The sequence below is a fragment of the Phalacrocorax aristotelis genome, chromosome 7, assembly GCF_949628215.1.
Source record: "Phalacrocorax aristotelis chromosome 7, bGulAri2.1, whole genome shotgun sequence".
NCBI classification, from domain to species: domain Eukaryota; kingdom Metazoa; phylum Chordata; class Aves; order Suliformes; family Phalacrocoracidae; genus Phalacrocorax; species Phalacrocorax aristotelis.
Window position 1 is genome coordinate 28,271,858 of NC_134282.1, and position 16,568 is coordinate 28,288,425.

A 16,568-nucleotide genomic window follows, 5' to 3' on the forward strand; every position below is an offset into this window, starting at 1 on the left:
ACTGTGTAAGTTAAAAAGGTTTGAGTGCTGTTAAGTGTAAACTTACTGCTGTCAGGCTTCAGGAGTTGTGTTGGTCCCATATATTCTAGTATAAATGGCTGCAAAGAAAGGATGTTTTTATTTTTTGCTAGATGGCTTGTGGAATGGTCTTGGCGGGGGGAAACAGAATAAATTTAGCTCATACAGACTGCATATTTGAAACTGCTAATGCGCTTGAATATGAGCTTTTTTAAATCGAGTAACAAAAGGGAGAGGCCATAGTGTAGCAACTTCAGTAACCTTCAGGTTACTCTGAAAGCGCTCGCATGTGAACAACTTTAGAGATTAGGTAGCACCTGGGGTAAGAACTAGGAAGAGGGTTAGCAGAGTGTTATATGTAGAATGAAAGTATCCATGTTGCAAGAAGGTGAATCAGACAACACTGACTCAATGTAGAGTAGCAAGAGTTATTTTCAAGTGAACTGATCATTAAAGGGTGAGGAAAAACTTGGTCACAGTCCTTATTTACTCTTAGATTAAAAATGTTGTGGGCTTTTTTTTAATTCAGACTTCGTACATCTCAGTAGATATTATAATGCTCTAACATTGAATTTAGTGAAGTGAACAAAAATCAGATTGGATGCAAGTCATGTGATGTATATAGAACAAATCCTAGAATATGAAGATGCCTAAGCATTAGAATAAATTACTAGAGCCATAAGCTGAGACTCCTTGTTTTGTTCCTAAAGGAAAAGCTTTCGTTGCAGCTTACTTCCTACTGCAGCTTTTGGAGATTTTGATTTAACTTGTCACTTCCAGAAGTGAGACTCTGATGTGTCAGTTTAGGATACATTTCTTTGGGTAACAGTCATAAAAATCCCTCATATTTGAGTCCTCATCTGTAAGAATCCATAACTATTTGTCACTTCAGATATTTTACAGAAACTGTTCTGTGTACTTTTAAAATGATACTTAGTTCTTGCTTTGGAAAATTCTGTGGCCAATGATTGCTTCCTGTTAATGCTGTTTGAAAAGTAATGCTTAAAATGCATTAGAAGGAGCAGGTTTTTCAAACTTTGTATGTTGTCCTATCTTGTTTGATCTATTCTCATACTTTAGTTCAGTTCACAGTTTGGGATTGTTACCCACTGTGACTTCCCACATGTGCAGACGTCAACCTCTACGCATGCATTAGCTTTTTATTCAGTATTCCGTAAGCCAACAGTAAATAATATGCCTCGGTAGTCCCTTCATCCGTATATCCATTGCACATGTTTCCATGTATAGTTTTCACGCCTTCTTGCAGTGGACTAGAAGACAAGCATCTTCCAAGGTAGAATAAGAAACCATGAGCATTCCACAAATAGTGCATTAATCTGTTTTTTGAGGGCACTAATGATAAATATTCAGGTAATCGTGATCGAATTAAAGTTCTTGTTTATTCATATACTTTGATAAAAGGTGTCTTAAGATTCACAGTACTGTAACTTGAACTGTCACCCTGAGCTCTTTTTCCACATGCCTTCTTACGGGGCTTGATGAAGTGCTGAAAATGTTCTTTTATGAACAAGTAAATTTCATCTCTGTCCCAGGTATTTTAAGAACTTCAGAGATTTTTGTGACACTTCTAAGTGGGATGGAATGTTGAAGAGTAAATATCTGTTATTTTTAGCTGTGAGGTCTGTGTTCAGACTGGATTGATGAGGTCTAAATCATGCAAGGCTGTCTTACAGTGCACAACTCTGATGCATCACACCCATCTTGATTTTCAACCGAAAGGAAGATCTGTTTATCTTCCTTGTTAAGCCACTGTAGTTAGCATGTGTTCAGCAGCTACTTCCCTTAAGTTTTCTACTTTATCTAGAATATTGCGTGGTTTTCCTAGATGAATCCCTATCAGTTGTTCAAAATACATCACGTCTCCAGGTGACCTTATTTTTTGTTCATAGTTGTTCATGGAGTTCATTGAAGTATCTCTCTGGATGGATTTACTGTCCTACCTCATTTAGATATGATTGCCTGGATACCATTACTGACACCTGAGAAAGAGGCTTTAATCAGTTAATTGCTCTTAGAAGTGCAGTGACAAATGGAAGAAACTGTATTCAATATAAACATTAGAGGAAAATGTCTTAGGGAAGCCTTCTAGAAGCTTGAAGAAGTCCAAATATTGCATTTTAAACTACTTAACATCAAAACTTGGATTAATGTTCATGAAGATGTTGCAAGATCTTTCCATTAGCTTTATTTCTTTTCCCGTCTCATTGTAATGAGCTTTACTGCGGGATCACAAGCTGAAGAGTGAATCAACAAGAACATGAGCACCTTTTTACTGTTTTAGAATATATGTTCTGCGCTTTTGGTTTTTCCTGAAGGTCTGAGGCACTACAAAAGTGAGTTATGGTGGTTCTAGCCTCGTTCCAGTATTTCTGCAGGTTTGGTAGAAGTCGAATGGCTGGCTGATAAGGGATCCAGGTTAAGCAGGGACATCGTGTTCATAAAAAATAAACAAGTACCTTAGTAATTGTTCTAAAATTTCCAAAATCCAAATTATGTCCTTCCCTTTTATCCCCTGCATGTACATGCCATTTTTCTACCTTTTTATCCTCTTAATACATGAGAGGAATGTATTACAAACATTTTTGGTGAATTTGTCTGTGCTAGACCCTGGAAACAAGAAACCAGTCTAGGATGTACATTAGTGTGCTATCTCTGTGTTTCTTGTGACAATAGAAGGATGTTGGCTTTGTCCTTAATGTTTGACAGTAGTTTATTCATGCACAATTTCATCTTTATCAATTATATGGATTCTCCTCACTTCATAATTTTATAGTGTGTCATTAAAGTAGTTAATTTTCAATATTACTTGGTGTCAGTTCTTAAAGAAAGAAACAAAGTGTAGTATGGACGTTAAAGTCTGTGGAAAATGTAATGTGAAACACAAGCGTGTTTTAAAGATCTTGTAAAAGATATTATTAATATTTCAAAAACTTATTGTATGTAAAATCTCAACTTAAACTTTCATCTTCCCTAATTATAAACCTTAGTTAAGGATTTCTATTTTAAACACATAGACTAAAGATTATAGTCAGTATGTTTAATTTTCACTCTTTAACGTTAACGTAGCTGTAATATCTGTTCCAAATGCAGAGTGTTAATGGGAAAGAAAATAGCAATTATTTTCTTTGGAAGAGAACAATCTTCAGAATTTAGGCTACTTTTCAATTTTGTACAAACCCCTTTTAAAAAATAGTGTTTTAGGACATGACATTGAGCTGCTGGACTGTGTCCAAAGAATAGCAATGAAGCTGGGGAAGGGTTTAGAGCACAGGTCTGATGAGGAGCAGCTGAGGGAGCTGGGCTTATTTAGTCTGGAGAAGAGGAGGGGAGGGGAGACCTTGTCGGTCTCTGCAACTACCTGAAAGGAGATTGTAGTGAGGTGGGTGTTGGGTCTCTTCTCCCAAGTAACAAGTGATAGGACGAGAGGAAATGGCCTCAAGCTGCATCAGGGGAGGTTTAGATTGGGTATTAGGAAAAATTTCTTCACTGAAAGGGTTGTCAAGCACTGGAACAGGCTGCCCAGAGAGGTGGTGGAGTCACCATCCCTGGAGGTATTTAAAACACGACTAGATGTGGCACTCTGGGACATGGTGTTAGTGGTGGACTTGGCAGTGCTGGGTTCACAGTTCGACTTGATCTTAAAGGTCTTTTCCAATCTAAATGATTCTATGATTCTATTCTATGATTCTATGACTGAACACTTCTGGATACAAGGAACAGATTATTTATTGAAGTCCTTAATAGTCAGAGAAGGCTATTGGTGTGATCTGTACAGGGAAGATGCATCTGAGAGTAGGTTTTCAGGACTTCATAGTGAAAATGGAAGGAAATACTCTTTCTAAATTGACATCTAGCGTATTGAAAGCTACTTAAAAATGTTGCTGACATTTTTTTAAAATTAGTAATTAGGTCCATATTTATCAACACTTACACTAGAGGAGTCTCCTAGTATTCCCCAGAAAACCCCATGTCTGAAAAGCTTGTTGAATGGCTTGCTAAGCTTGTTAGAAAATAGTCAGTGAAAGGATTGTTTTAGTCTTGATTCTTTGTTTTGGGGGCTTTTCTTGGTTTGGGGTAAGAGGGCTTGGGGATCTTAATTCATCTAATCTAAGAATAGGTACTTTTCTGTAACAGTACTCTTTCACATAGTTCTGAAATGAAGCTTAGCATATCTCCAAGTTAGCTGCCAGTAATAGCATGTAAGTGAGACCTTTCTCACAGGAAGGGGGCAGATGCTGATGGCCAGTTGTCTTTGCCCCAGCACTCTGAAACGTATTTCCCAGCTTAGTCCATAAAAACCTACCCAACGTAAAAAAGCATGCTGCCAAAACACTTGTCTTGGGGTATGATTAAGGATTTAGGGAAAATGGAGCTTTTTATTCCCACTTCAGAAGCTGTTTTATGTTGCTTGGTGGCATGTTTGTTCTGTACATGCTGAATTAAACTACGAGTCTGTTTTATGTTCCTGCACCATAGATCATCTTACTGCGGTGTGGGTGAGCCTGGGTATGTCCTTACAGATACCATCACTGAAGGGTTCTAACACTTAAGCATTTGAAGGAGCAGACTGAGAAAGTATAGTGAAAACAGTAGGAATAAAGTGCCTTAAGTCTTACTAAAATTACTGTATCATATGCTGTATCCCTTAAAATAATTGCAAAAAGTAAATTATAATAAACTACTTGTACCTGAAGCTAAATAATTTTCATAACAGACTTAAAACTTTTTATTCTTTACTCCTTGTGCAGGGATGAAAGATTGTATGTATGTTGTTGCTGATTTCTGTTCTTGACTGGTCTGGGTGGTTGTCAGTACGTTTTGTAAATTACCAGCTCTTCAAAGTCAAATCTTTTAGCTTGCTTTTTAAATACCAGGAGGGGCGTTTAAATTTTGCTGTGAAATAGTGATACAGATTATAGAAGATACATAACTGTTTCTAGCAGTGAACTTACAAATAGAACATGTGGAAAACTTCTGCAGTGTTAGCTTAGAAGATGTATGTGTGTGGGTTAGAAGGGTCGAGAAAAGTCAAGTCTTTGGTGTTAAAATAAAATGGCTGTACAGATTACTGCAATAAATTAATTCATCTTTTGATCTGCTTGTAGTAATTCATGTCAAATTATTTTCTACAATATGGGATTTTTCTTGGCAATTAGTGAATATCAGAGTTAGAACAGTAGATGAGATTGCACTTTCCATATAGTAGCTCAGTGTCCAGAAAAAAAACCCCCACCTTTTCAAGGATGAGTTTTAGCCAGGATCACTCAGTGCATTTGCACATTACCAAAGAAGCTTCTGTTTCCTGCCTATCCTTACCTGGTCTAGAAGGCAGAGAACAAAACCAGCTATCTATAAAGAAGTAATTGTAATGCAAGGTTATTCTATCCCATTTGGACTGGAAATTGAATGCTTTTTTTCCTTTGTGATGATTTTGCTAACATTGATTATGTATCTTGCTTCTTTTGTAGTCTTTTAGAAACATCACTAATCCTTACCTTGAACATAGCGCAGCTGATACTTCAAAGAACACAGTATCACTTTGTAGCTTTAGAAACAGGTAATTTAATTGCCTTAAGTATAATTTTTGTTCCTTTTCCAGAAGCCAATAACATAGGTACAGTTAATTTCTTGAGTTTGCACAAATAGTGTGAGAGATTCTTATGTGGAACAACTGATAATCTGAGCCTTTTTTACATACCTTCCTCTGTCAGCATTAAAGGGGCCCACAGTAAAATGAAAATCACACAGCAGATCAGCTCCAAGCCACATGGGCTGTTTGGGCCAAAGTGCCTCAGGGCCGTTAACTGGCCTCTGTAAGAAGAGAGAAGAATTATACAAATTAAAAGATAATGTGTATGTAATGCAAATTGATGTAACTTAGTCAGGAATAGATTACTACATAAAATAAAAGAGGTTTCTAAACATCAGGAATAAATGGCCTTTCAGGTAAAACAGATAAGCAGGGACAAAGAACCTGGATACCTTTTGCCTGATAGGTCTGTGGAAGGAGTGGATTAAAGAAAATGGCAATGATTCTGTGGAAATCTATGCCATTCTGAATTTATGCCAGTCTGATCCTTTGAATCTGAAGGAAGTTGAAAGGAGAAGAGATATCTGTGCTTTTGGGGCTGCTTGCGTCTCACACATCAATTTTGTGCCTCATTTCAACTGTTTTGTGTTCAGGAAAAAATTATATTTAATCTCCTTAGTACTTGTTCTGTGTTTTGGAGCTTTTTTTCCACCATGAGATTAACTACATCTCAAAAAGGGTACATGTGTGCTTTGAGTGATACTAGCATACCTTTGCATTCTGGCTACTGTCAAACCTGTGTTTAGAGCAAAGCATATTCCTAGCAGATTAGCCATGAGAAAATTTTTCATTCAAATAAATTGTTAGGGAATACTGGGGGATTATTTTGCTTTCTTCTTCTCCAAAAAGTGTGGATTTTATGTAATGAATGTATTGCTTACAGGTGTTAGAGACCTTTGTTCTCATAGCTTTCTTCCAGTGACATGCTATAGATATGTCTATTGGACTTTTACTTTAGGTTTCAGATGTAGGGGATTCTTAGAAGCAATTTTTGACTTACTAAGTGGGAAACATTTGGAGTGTGTGTTCAAGGTACTCTTCTCTGTTACTGTCTGTTGTGGGGCTGCTTACGCTTCCCTTGGTGGCCTTTTGCAGTCCTGTGTATGTAAATTGCATTTAGCACTGTGTTTCTGGTTATTTTTTTCTTTGTCTTTGATTTAGGAAGTCAGCTTTTGGGGCATTATGTTCATGGATCTCTTCACCCAAGTAACTACTTCTGACCCCTTCAGCCGTGGGGTACTTCATAGAATCATAGAATCGTTAAGGTTGGAAAAGACATCTAAGATTGTTAAGTCCAACTGTGAACCCAACACCATCATGTCACCTAAACCATGTCCCAGAGTGCCACATCTAGTCGTGTTTTAAATACCTCCAGGGATGGTGACTCCACCACCTCTCTGGGCAGCCTGTTCCAGTGCTTGACAACCCTTTCAGTGAAGAAATTTTTCCTAATACCCAATCTAAACCTCCCCTGATGCAGCTTGAGGCCATTTCCTCTCGTCCTATCACTTGTTACTTGGGAGAAGAGACCCAACACCCACCTCACTACAATCTCCTTTCAGGTAGTTGCAGAGACCGACAAGGTCTCCCCTCCCCTCCTCTTCTCCAGACTAAATAAGCCCAGCTCCCTCAGCTGCTCCTCATCAGACCTGTGCTCTAAACCCTTCCCCAGCCTCATTGCCCTTCTCTGGACATGTTCCAGCACCTTAATGTCCTTCTTGTAGTGAGGGACACAAAACTGAACATGGGATTTGAGGTGCAGCCTCACCAGTGCCAAGTACAGGGGTAGGATTGCTTCCCTACTCCTGTTGGCCACACTATTCCTGATACAGGCCAGGATGCTGTTGGCTGCCTTGGCCACCTGGGCACACTCCTGGCTCATGTTCGGCTGGCTCTCGACCAGTGCCCCCCACATCCTTCTCTGCCAGGCAGCTTTCCAGCCACTCTTCCCCAAGCCTGTAGCGTTGCATGGGGTTGTTGTGACTGAAGTGCAGGACCTGGCACTTGGCCTTGTTGAACCCCATACAGTTGGCCTTGGCGCATCGATCCAGCGTGTCCAGATCCCTCTGCAGAGCATTCCTGCCCTTGAGCAGATCGACACTTCTGCCCATTTTGGTGCCATCTGCAAACTTAGTGAGGGTGCACTCAATTTCCTCATCCAGATTGTTGATAAAGGTATTAAACCAGACTGGCCCCAAGACTGGGCCCTGGGGAACCCTGCTTGTGACTGGTCACTAACTGGATTTAGCTCCATTCACCACAACTCTCTGGTCTCAGCCATCCAGTTGGTTTTTCACCCAGCGAAGATTACACCTCTCCAAGCCATGAGCTGCCAGTTTCTCTAGGAAGATACTGTGGGAGACAGTGTCAAAGGCTTTGCCTGAAGTCCAGGTAGACAACATCCACAGATGCTGGCTTCTGGCTCCTTTTAGCTCCTAGAGAAGGCTTCAGTATATTGCCTGGCTTTAGAAGAGACTTTTTCAAACTAGACAGAGTAGTGTGTTACTGAATTGAGAATATTTCTGTCTTAGCTCAGTGAATCTAGAAAAGTGACTCTGTGTGTTGCATATACAGAGAGAATTGTATCTCAGTGTCCAAGTCATCTTACTTGTTATATTTTTGCTCACTTGTATGCAATGTAGGAGCCCTTAGTAAAACGTTTTTCATCTTGTGCTTATAAACTATGTGAAACTTCAAGTGATTATCTTCTCTGCTGATGTGAGGTAGGCTTTTTTTTATGACTCAAATTTAGACTGAAAATGTTCAGTGACCTCTTGTGATTCCGGTGCTACTGATGTAATGTGAAATATGTTCAAAGGGGCTTCTAGGCATCTTGGTACTGTATAAAGAATGCAAGTTGATTGGCACCCAAGGTATGCATGTGGCAAGATGTATTTTAAGCTTGAAGTGATCCTCTTTAGCTACAATTCAGTTGCCTGCCTGCACTTAAAACTTCTCTGGGCTTTCTTTAAGTTCACATATGATCGTTTATCAGTGTGCAAATCTTGGATTACTCTCAGCCTTCGTGCTTGTGCTTGACAATGGAATTATTTTGCAACCGTGATCCAGAAGAAATCACTGCCAAAGACAGCAACCATCACGATAGCGGTAATCACATCCCTAGGTGTTAGGGGAGATGCATGAGGTTCCCTTTCCCATTGATGTCAAACTGCAGGCTTATTTCCTTTAACTGAAATTTGGGATTTTCCTGGTATTCAGAAAGACCTCATCACAGAAAAAAAATGTACTGTGGCACTAAGTTTTAAAAAAAAAAGTGTGGAATCTTTCTACCATAATGGCAAGTAAATCCTATGTAGAAACACACACTGTAAAAAAGTTCTTAGGAATAAAGTGTTCATCATACTCTCTTGTTCAGCCTTCATCTTTCTATTAGAGGTTAATCTTCTTTACATAGCAGGATTCAGACTTTTATTTCTCCTAGACTTAAAAGTTCTCTTCTGTCTGAATTTTCCTCTAAAAATAATTCTGTTTCCAGGTTGCTGTATTTACTTCAGCAAGAAACCTCCAGCACAGAACTGAGAACAGAATGCGCAGTGGTCCTCGGAAGCCTTGCAATGGGTACAGAGAATAATGTCAAATCCCTACTAGACTGCCATATTATCCCAGCCTTATTGCAAGGTACTTTTCCCTCAATGGATCTATGTTAGTAAATGTTCCTAAAGTACTCAAATAAGCAAAGATAATGAAACTGAATAGTAGTTTTTGTCTATATTTGTAGGATTACTGTTACCAGATTTGAAGTTCATTGAAGCTTGCCTGCGATGTCTCCGTACCATTTTCATCAGTCCTGTAACTCCAGAGGATCTGCTATACACAGTAAGTTGTAAGCAGATGATGTCCTTTTTAAAACCTATAGAGATGCTGGGAGTGAAAGGTCTTGTTATCTGCGGTAGTAATGAGGTCTTGTTTGAACAATGTTAGCTTTTCTCACCTACATTTAAGGCATCTGGCTCAGCTAAATTTTATAGCAATATTTGATATGAGATGGTCGACAAGGTAACGCACTGATAAAGAAAAAACTTAAAATTCAGGCTTCTGTGCATTGCTAAGGAGTAAAACTGTCTCTAAATGGTATTTACAGATACGGTTATCACAGCTATATTGGTAAAAGTTAGTTTCTGAAACTTAACATTTTATCCAATGCTGTCCTCCCACTCCAGATGTGAGGGTGCTTGCTTAGTGTTTGCACTTCACGTGGAAGAGATTCACGTTCCAAAATTTTTCGCTTTTAGTTAACATATGTGCAATTTAAATTTAACTGCCAGGAGGATATAAAATGTCCTCCACCATTTCTATAATCTTGAGTTCAGCTTGGAGCATGTGAGAGCAGTAAGGCTATTGGTGCTTACTTGTTAATGTGACTGGGCAAAGCCATTGACATGGAGCCCTGTCTGAAGGTAGTGCTGTCTCTCGGTTGCTTAGACAAAAAGGCCTTGCCCAAACTTAGTTACTGTCTCTTATTTGGTAGGAAGGGAAAGAAGGGTTTGCACTCTTCCCTCTTTGTTTGTCCCACTGTAAGGGATGAGGCAAGCTGTAGTATGAAAACCGTACTGTACCAGCAGTCTCTTTCTGCTAGGAGAAGGGTAGCATTGCACCAGTCTGCTGGCTGGAGGTCACCAAGCAGGTCCAGCTTGTGAGGGTAATTGGGAGCCCAAAGTGATAACCACTCTGGCCCTACCACTCAAAGGGATGACTTTTGCTTGCTGAGCAAGACTTGATGCTTATAGAGGAGGACACAGCGGGCCTCTGATTTCATACTTTCTCTATGGTTCAGGTGTCTCTGTCATTACTAGAGACAATTTCTGTGTGTTAATAGTCCTCAACAGATTTTCTTAATGATTTTTGTCTAGTTGTAATGCAGTGCTGTAATGATGTCTGTTTTGTTCTCTTTTCCTTTTCTAATGATTTCTTACATTTTCATTCAACAAATAGGTATGGAAACTTTTTTTCTGTGGACTCAATTTTACCATACACCTATTCTGAATTTCATCTTCTAGTTATTCCCTCTCATGAAGTCTTTCTGCAGCTAGTCATAGCTTACCCTTGTGTTTAGTGTGTGTAGATAATCAGCCAGCTTTGTCCTCTGCTGTTCACTGCCTTTTTTCCAGTTGTGTTTTGATGGTTCAGCAAGGAAACCCTTAATGTAGATTGTGTGTTTGACCACTGAAGGCACCTCTCCTGAGTGATCTGAGAATTTCTTCTGTGTGTCTGATCCTTCCTTTGAATCTGCTTCATGCTTCCAGATTCCCCCAAGTCGGCCTCTAAGAGTTCATAATTACAGGGGCATCTACCTCCTGCTCTCAGCATCCAAAGCCAGGGCTTATCATCTCCATTAACAATCCATACCACTTCCTGGGGATCAGTGCTCAACAGAAACTATTAATTGCTCACTATTTGGAGGAGAGAGTTAGTGTCTTGAAGGTAGAGGAAGTAGAAGAGTATGTACAGAAATGTGAAAGAACAGGTATTAGCATATAAATTACCACTAACATTGTGGAAACAATATGCCTAAGATACTGGGTTTTCTGTTTCATCCTTTGCTTTCTCTGGTGCACAACAGTGACATCAGAACTCTGCTATTCTGTTACTTATTCAGGCAAATGTGATGTCCCTTAATTAACCATAGCTACAGGAAATGGTCAGCTGGTGAGGGTGCCCTTGTTATTACTGTTGAAATACCCATTTTCCAATCTCCCATTCCAGTTGGATGCCTGAAAGTTTAATATTTTATGGCTGTGCTTAAGGTCCTATTTCTGCAAATCAGCTTCTTTTTGCTTCTCTTGTGGGAATACCCAAATCCATGCTTTGAAAATAATAAATGCAGATACTTTGAAGAAACATTTTTCCTATCTCTTGGAAGGTATAGCCACAACCCCCACTGCTGCAAGCTGCGTTTCTCAAGGCAGCAGTTTAGAAGTTGTCTGTGCAATTACAGAATTAATTACAGGCCTAATCAACACTTTATGGCAGATGCTCTGGTTTTCTGATGTTGAGAATAACAGGAAGAACTTAAAAGTTCTCATTTAGCCACCCTGCTCCCTCTTAGTTTCTGATCACAACAGCTCCAGGGAGCTCCATTTCCATATAGCTTCAGGTCTTGAATGAATGAAAGGGCTAATTCAGCAGTCTCTTGGGTTCTGCCTTCATCAGATCCTATTCTGAAGTATAAGAGATTAAGTTTGTCCATGGCTTTCCATTTTTGTCCAGCAATTCTGGGGAAGACTTTCGAAAAAGTTGGTTCGTGAGTTGTATCTAAGATAGAAGCTTCTCCCAGATTTTCTTTGCAGTTTGAATGCATGGAGGATGCTGTCTCTCAAGCCTTGGCCAGGACTATTTCCAAGACAAGATATTATGACTTAGCTCAGTGTCTCCAAGGATGTTACAGTCACTCTAGAGGTTTCAAAGGACACCTCAGTTAAGATCCAGGATACACAAGTGCTTTAAAGAGAGTTGCTTAAAATATTTCTTTCTAGTTATAATAGGTTTGGGAGAGAATAAACATAAAATCTCCTTTAAAAAAACAAAAACACATCACCTGAATATTTTTCCAACAGGAATGTTAGGTGTTGCAAACTACACCTTTCCTCTTGAACCTTTCCTTATAGACTGGAGATTGAAGGATAAACTGCTGGCAGTTTTCAGCAATTATGTTGAGTTACAGAGACAAAATAGCTCTTCAGAGGTGGAAACATTTGGGCTGTTCACTGTAGGAGCTTAGGACCTGTACTGAGAAAATACGAAGACCCATCCATATGTGTGTTGAGCTGAATGAACACTGAACTCTCAAAAAGGCCAGCCTTTTAGTGTCTGATACTGTGATCTTATGGCAAGTTTGCTCCATATCCAGAGCTGCCATGCCAGGTAAACACATCTTGTGGAGACTTCCTTCACTGGAGGGGTGTGAGCTTCAATTTAGTGACCATTCTGCAAATGGAAGTGAGGAATGACATGGAATCCCATGGATCTGTTGAGCAGATATATGTGCAGACTTTTTTTTTTCTTTTGAAATTGTAAGGTTGTATTTGGAGGTGTTTTGTACACCTGAACTAGCCAGCAAAATGTAGCTAAGTGTGTTCTGGCTTGCTGAATAGATTTAAGTATTAAGTCAAATCTGGTTTGACTGATAGCCTGTTGCTTCAGCTCTTGCTAGTCTATTTAAAACAAAAAGAATGGATTCAGTGGCAGAAAACCTTTCCTAGCCCATGAAGGTGTTCTGCATGATTCCTTACAGATGTTCTCAGTTGTGATCCCATTTTCCTTCCTCAGTGGGACCCAGATACAATTTTATTGAGAAATTGTTATCTGTGGCTACTATGCTGGCCTTGAAGGAAGAGGCAGATAGCAGGTATGTTCTCTGCTGTGTCTGTCATTAACAGGAAGCTTGGAGAATGAAGGCACTGCAGCAGGATGAGTTTCTCCCTGCTGTTGAGACAATAGGAATGAAGTTTCAGAAATCTTATTTTTTCCAGTTCACGTGAGCTAGTCATTTTAAGTGAAAGGCATTCCTCCATACTGTTCAGGTTCAAGATGGAAAACCTAGTGTCACCTGGTGATCAATCAGGCTTGATGAAGGGAAGGAGGAACAATTGAGAGGACAGGACTAGCAGGACAGAGCAGGATATGTTACACTGATTAGAAACCAGGTATTTAACAAGCAATGAAACTGCTGCAAAATGAACGTGTGTTCCACCATGGCTCAGTGATACGCAGTTACTAAAGGAGGAATCTAGGTCATCTTCTAATACCTTACTCCTTCTGTTCCTCCTAACTGTTTGTGATGGCCGAGCCCATGCAGTGAGGCTAAATGTTCTCTAATCTGAACTGTTACCTAAAAATGAGAATTGTAAAATGATGAATTGTACCTTAGAGAGCTTGAATTTAAGTTATTTGGATGAATATAAGAATTTCGGTTCTCTGACTTGGAAAAAAGAATAATAATCCTCTGTTACAAAGAAATGTTTTAAGACTAGATCTTGCAAATATTATTTTAATGTTGAAAAGTATGTTGAAAATGTATGAAGAAGATAGGAACTGGGATCCAAGCAGGTAAATGCAACTCTGTTAACTCTCTCTTTCTGAATTCTGTTGGATGGGCAGTAATTTTGTTGCAATACATGTGATATACAGATATTTGCCATAAATTGCCTGAGCTAGTCTTCGTTAGCGGACAAAATTTTAATGGATTTGTGAATCTTGTTGTTTTAACTGCAGATTATGAGTGTAGACTCAATGTCGCTTACTAGGGTTGCTAGAAAGATCCTTTGTTAGTTAGGTATTATTATGAAAAAAGTGGAATTATGTAGCCTCATATTGACACATAATTACTATTTGCATTTAGTTGAAAGTCAATAATGTCCACACATATTTTTATTCTTTCTAGATTCTTTTCTAATAATCATACCAAAATTACTATAGAAGTTGGATATATTTTAGTAGAATCAAGGGGCAAAATTAACATAATTTTCTCCCAAACATTAAGGAAGCTTTCTTGTAACTTTCCAAGAGTTTTTAACCTTTTTATACCCACAACATTTCTGATTTGAAGGAACAAAATGAGAATGTGTATAAAAAATACCTCCAAAGAATCGCTTCTCAAACATATCATTTTGTAGTCCAGAATATCTAATAATACAGTTCTTTATGTATTGGTAGAATTTCAGGGAGCCCTTACACTTGATTGCAAGGATTCATTAACCCTAATATCATATATACAGCATTATTGCTGGGGTCATGGTGACACCAGAAAGGCCCTGTCAGAACGTTTTGTACGGGAACAGCCCAGTTTCATAAATGCTAAATTAAAATGCTTTTCATCATCCAATATGAACACCTTCCTCTCCTGGAATTTACCATTGGGCCATGATGCCACACTGGTCAGCAATATGTTATCTTATGCAAATCACTGTGTGCCATTCTATTCCCATTTCTATAACTCCATAGTAGAGCTTCCAAACAGTTAGAGGCCTGATTTCTGTCCTCTTCTATCTTTACCAGAACTTTCCAGTCTATCAAACTACAGCCAAAAAACTCCCGTGGTCAATACTGTTGGAGTTTTAAGTGAAACTGAACTATTGCATGGTGATGTCACTGTCTAGAATGTGAAATAAAAGTTTGTTAGTTCCTTCCCTGGTGTTAGATACAGGTAGAGAGATGTTATGCATTCATCTGTGTTGAATAAAAGAGTTTAACTGAACAATTATTTTATACAAAGATGAAAGCAATGTATTTTTATTCATAGTTTTGAAGATAAAAACAAGGATATGGGAAGATATGTTCTAGTAGAATCTGTGAAAGACAGCATCAGAAACCTTCGCTTCTCTAGCTTCAGGTTGATTTCCAGTGGCTCCTGATAAAAAGCTTGCCTGCTTGGACTTCTTACAGATTTCAAGTGCTTTCTTAGTTGATGAAGAGCAATCTAAATGTTATTTTCGTGTATTTTCACTGAAATCTGATTTTCATAAGTAATTCCACCAGTTCAAGTTTAAAAATAAAACAAGATGCAAAACCTTTCTGCCAGCTTGAGGGAAGGAGGGGAAGTCCTATAGCCTTTTATGGGACCACTTCAGAGTTGGCAGCATTATGCAGTATCCAGATGTGCATTGGTCATGTAAAAAAGGTGGCAGGTCATATGAGTGAATTGTATTAATTGCCTGACAAAAATGCAGATCTGTGCCTGCCAATATCTCTCTAGACAAGACAGCTGCACAGAGGAGTCCATAAGAATTACCCAGTTGACGCGAGGGTCAAATCTGGTTGCAAGCTAGTCACTATGATTTAGCAAATGAATTAGTTGCTACTCTTTTTAGTTGCTAAGGATTACTGATCAGGTGCAGATTTTTTCACTCAGCTTGCTCTGCATATATTTCTTTACTTGTGAATTCTTGTACCTCCTATTTTTGACAAGAGCAATATCTCTATCAGTTCCATTAGACTTTAACTTTTAGACCAACATTTACATCCTTCTAGTTGCCATTTTTTAAATAAGCCAGATTACCTAGTCAGTGATTTTGCTGCAGGAGATTTCAGGTCTTGCATCTCTACATTTTGAAGCTCTGTTTCTTGAAGCTTTAGTGCCTCTGAATCCTAAGGTGTCTCTCTTCTCTTCCCTCTGCCCTTCTGACTTTCTTGGTTGGCTAAGATGCACTTTATCACTGATAAGCCTCTTAGCATGTATATATGCATGTTGTGTTGAACCTTAATGTGGCTTGATATCTCCAGCTGCCTGATTTAAAGAAAATGACAAGAATCTGTTTTAATGGGTCAAATGTGTAAAACCACAGAGGAATCCTGGGTATGTTGTTGGTTCATTTTGCTTTAACTCAAAGAAGGAGACGCTTGGAGGTTTGGGCGACCTGCTATGGCTTTGTAAGATTATAACATGCTTTTCTTCAGAACAAGGTTGACCTGTTAGCTGCTTCTGTTTGGTTTCTCATGGAAATTTGCTGTGTTGGTTGGTGTATACCCAAAATCCAGCACCCACTTAGTTTACACACTACTGCAGGCTTACCTCTGTCAGGGAGAGTCGGTTATGATTATGACCATCAGCACTATTACAACATACTGGTGGATTTAATGTCCACTATTGTCCTGCAACCAAACCAGTTCCCTGCAGGCCTTTGGGTTCTGAAGCTGCAAAGATCATGTGTTTGTATATGTGCCATGTGTAAAGGCAGAAGATCAGATGGAGCTACTGTTGACCAGACCCTAAGAATACTGCTTTAGAATAGTTTGTCCCTTGCTTTTCCTATGCATGTAAGTGTGCAATGGACATGGATATATGGCTGGTGTACCTGGAGGAACTCCAGTTTCTACTAAGTAACTTTCTCTGTATAGGGTGCAGTAATGGCAGATGAAGCTGTTGCACATTAATCCTTTCCAGTTACTGAGAAACAAGCAGTAGAAACAAGTTATTTTTATT

General features: G+C 39.0%; 1 protein-coding gene across 14 annotated transcripts in view; it reads left to right on the plus strand.

Moving 5' to 3' along the window:
- The window catches only part of ARMC8 (armadillo repeat containing 8), an 85,438-nt gene that overhangs the window by 26,466 nt on the left and 42,404 nt on the right, over window positions 1–16,568 (plus strand). For all 14 annotated transcript variants that reach the window (XR_012661570.1, XR_012661568.1, XR_012661569.1 and 11 more), the window contains 2 exons: window positions 9,126–9,268; window positions 9,369–9,466. Coding sequence is in view for 11 of the 14 variants with exons in the window: in XM_075099497.1 (XP_074955598.1) it covers window positions 9,126–9,268; window positions 9,369–9,466 (241 nt within the window). In the remaining 3 variants the exon portion in view is untranslated. The remainder of the gene's footprint in view (window positions 1–9,125; window positions 9,269–9,368; window positions 9,467–16,568) is intronic.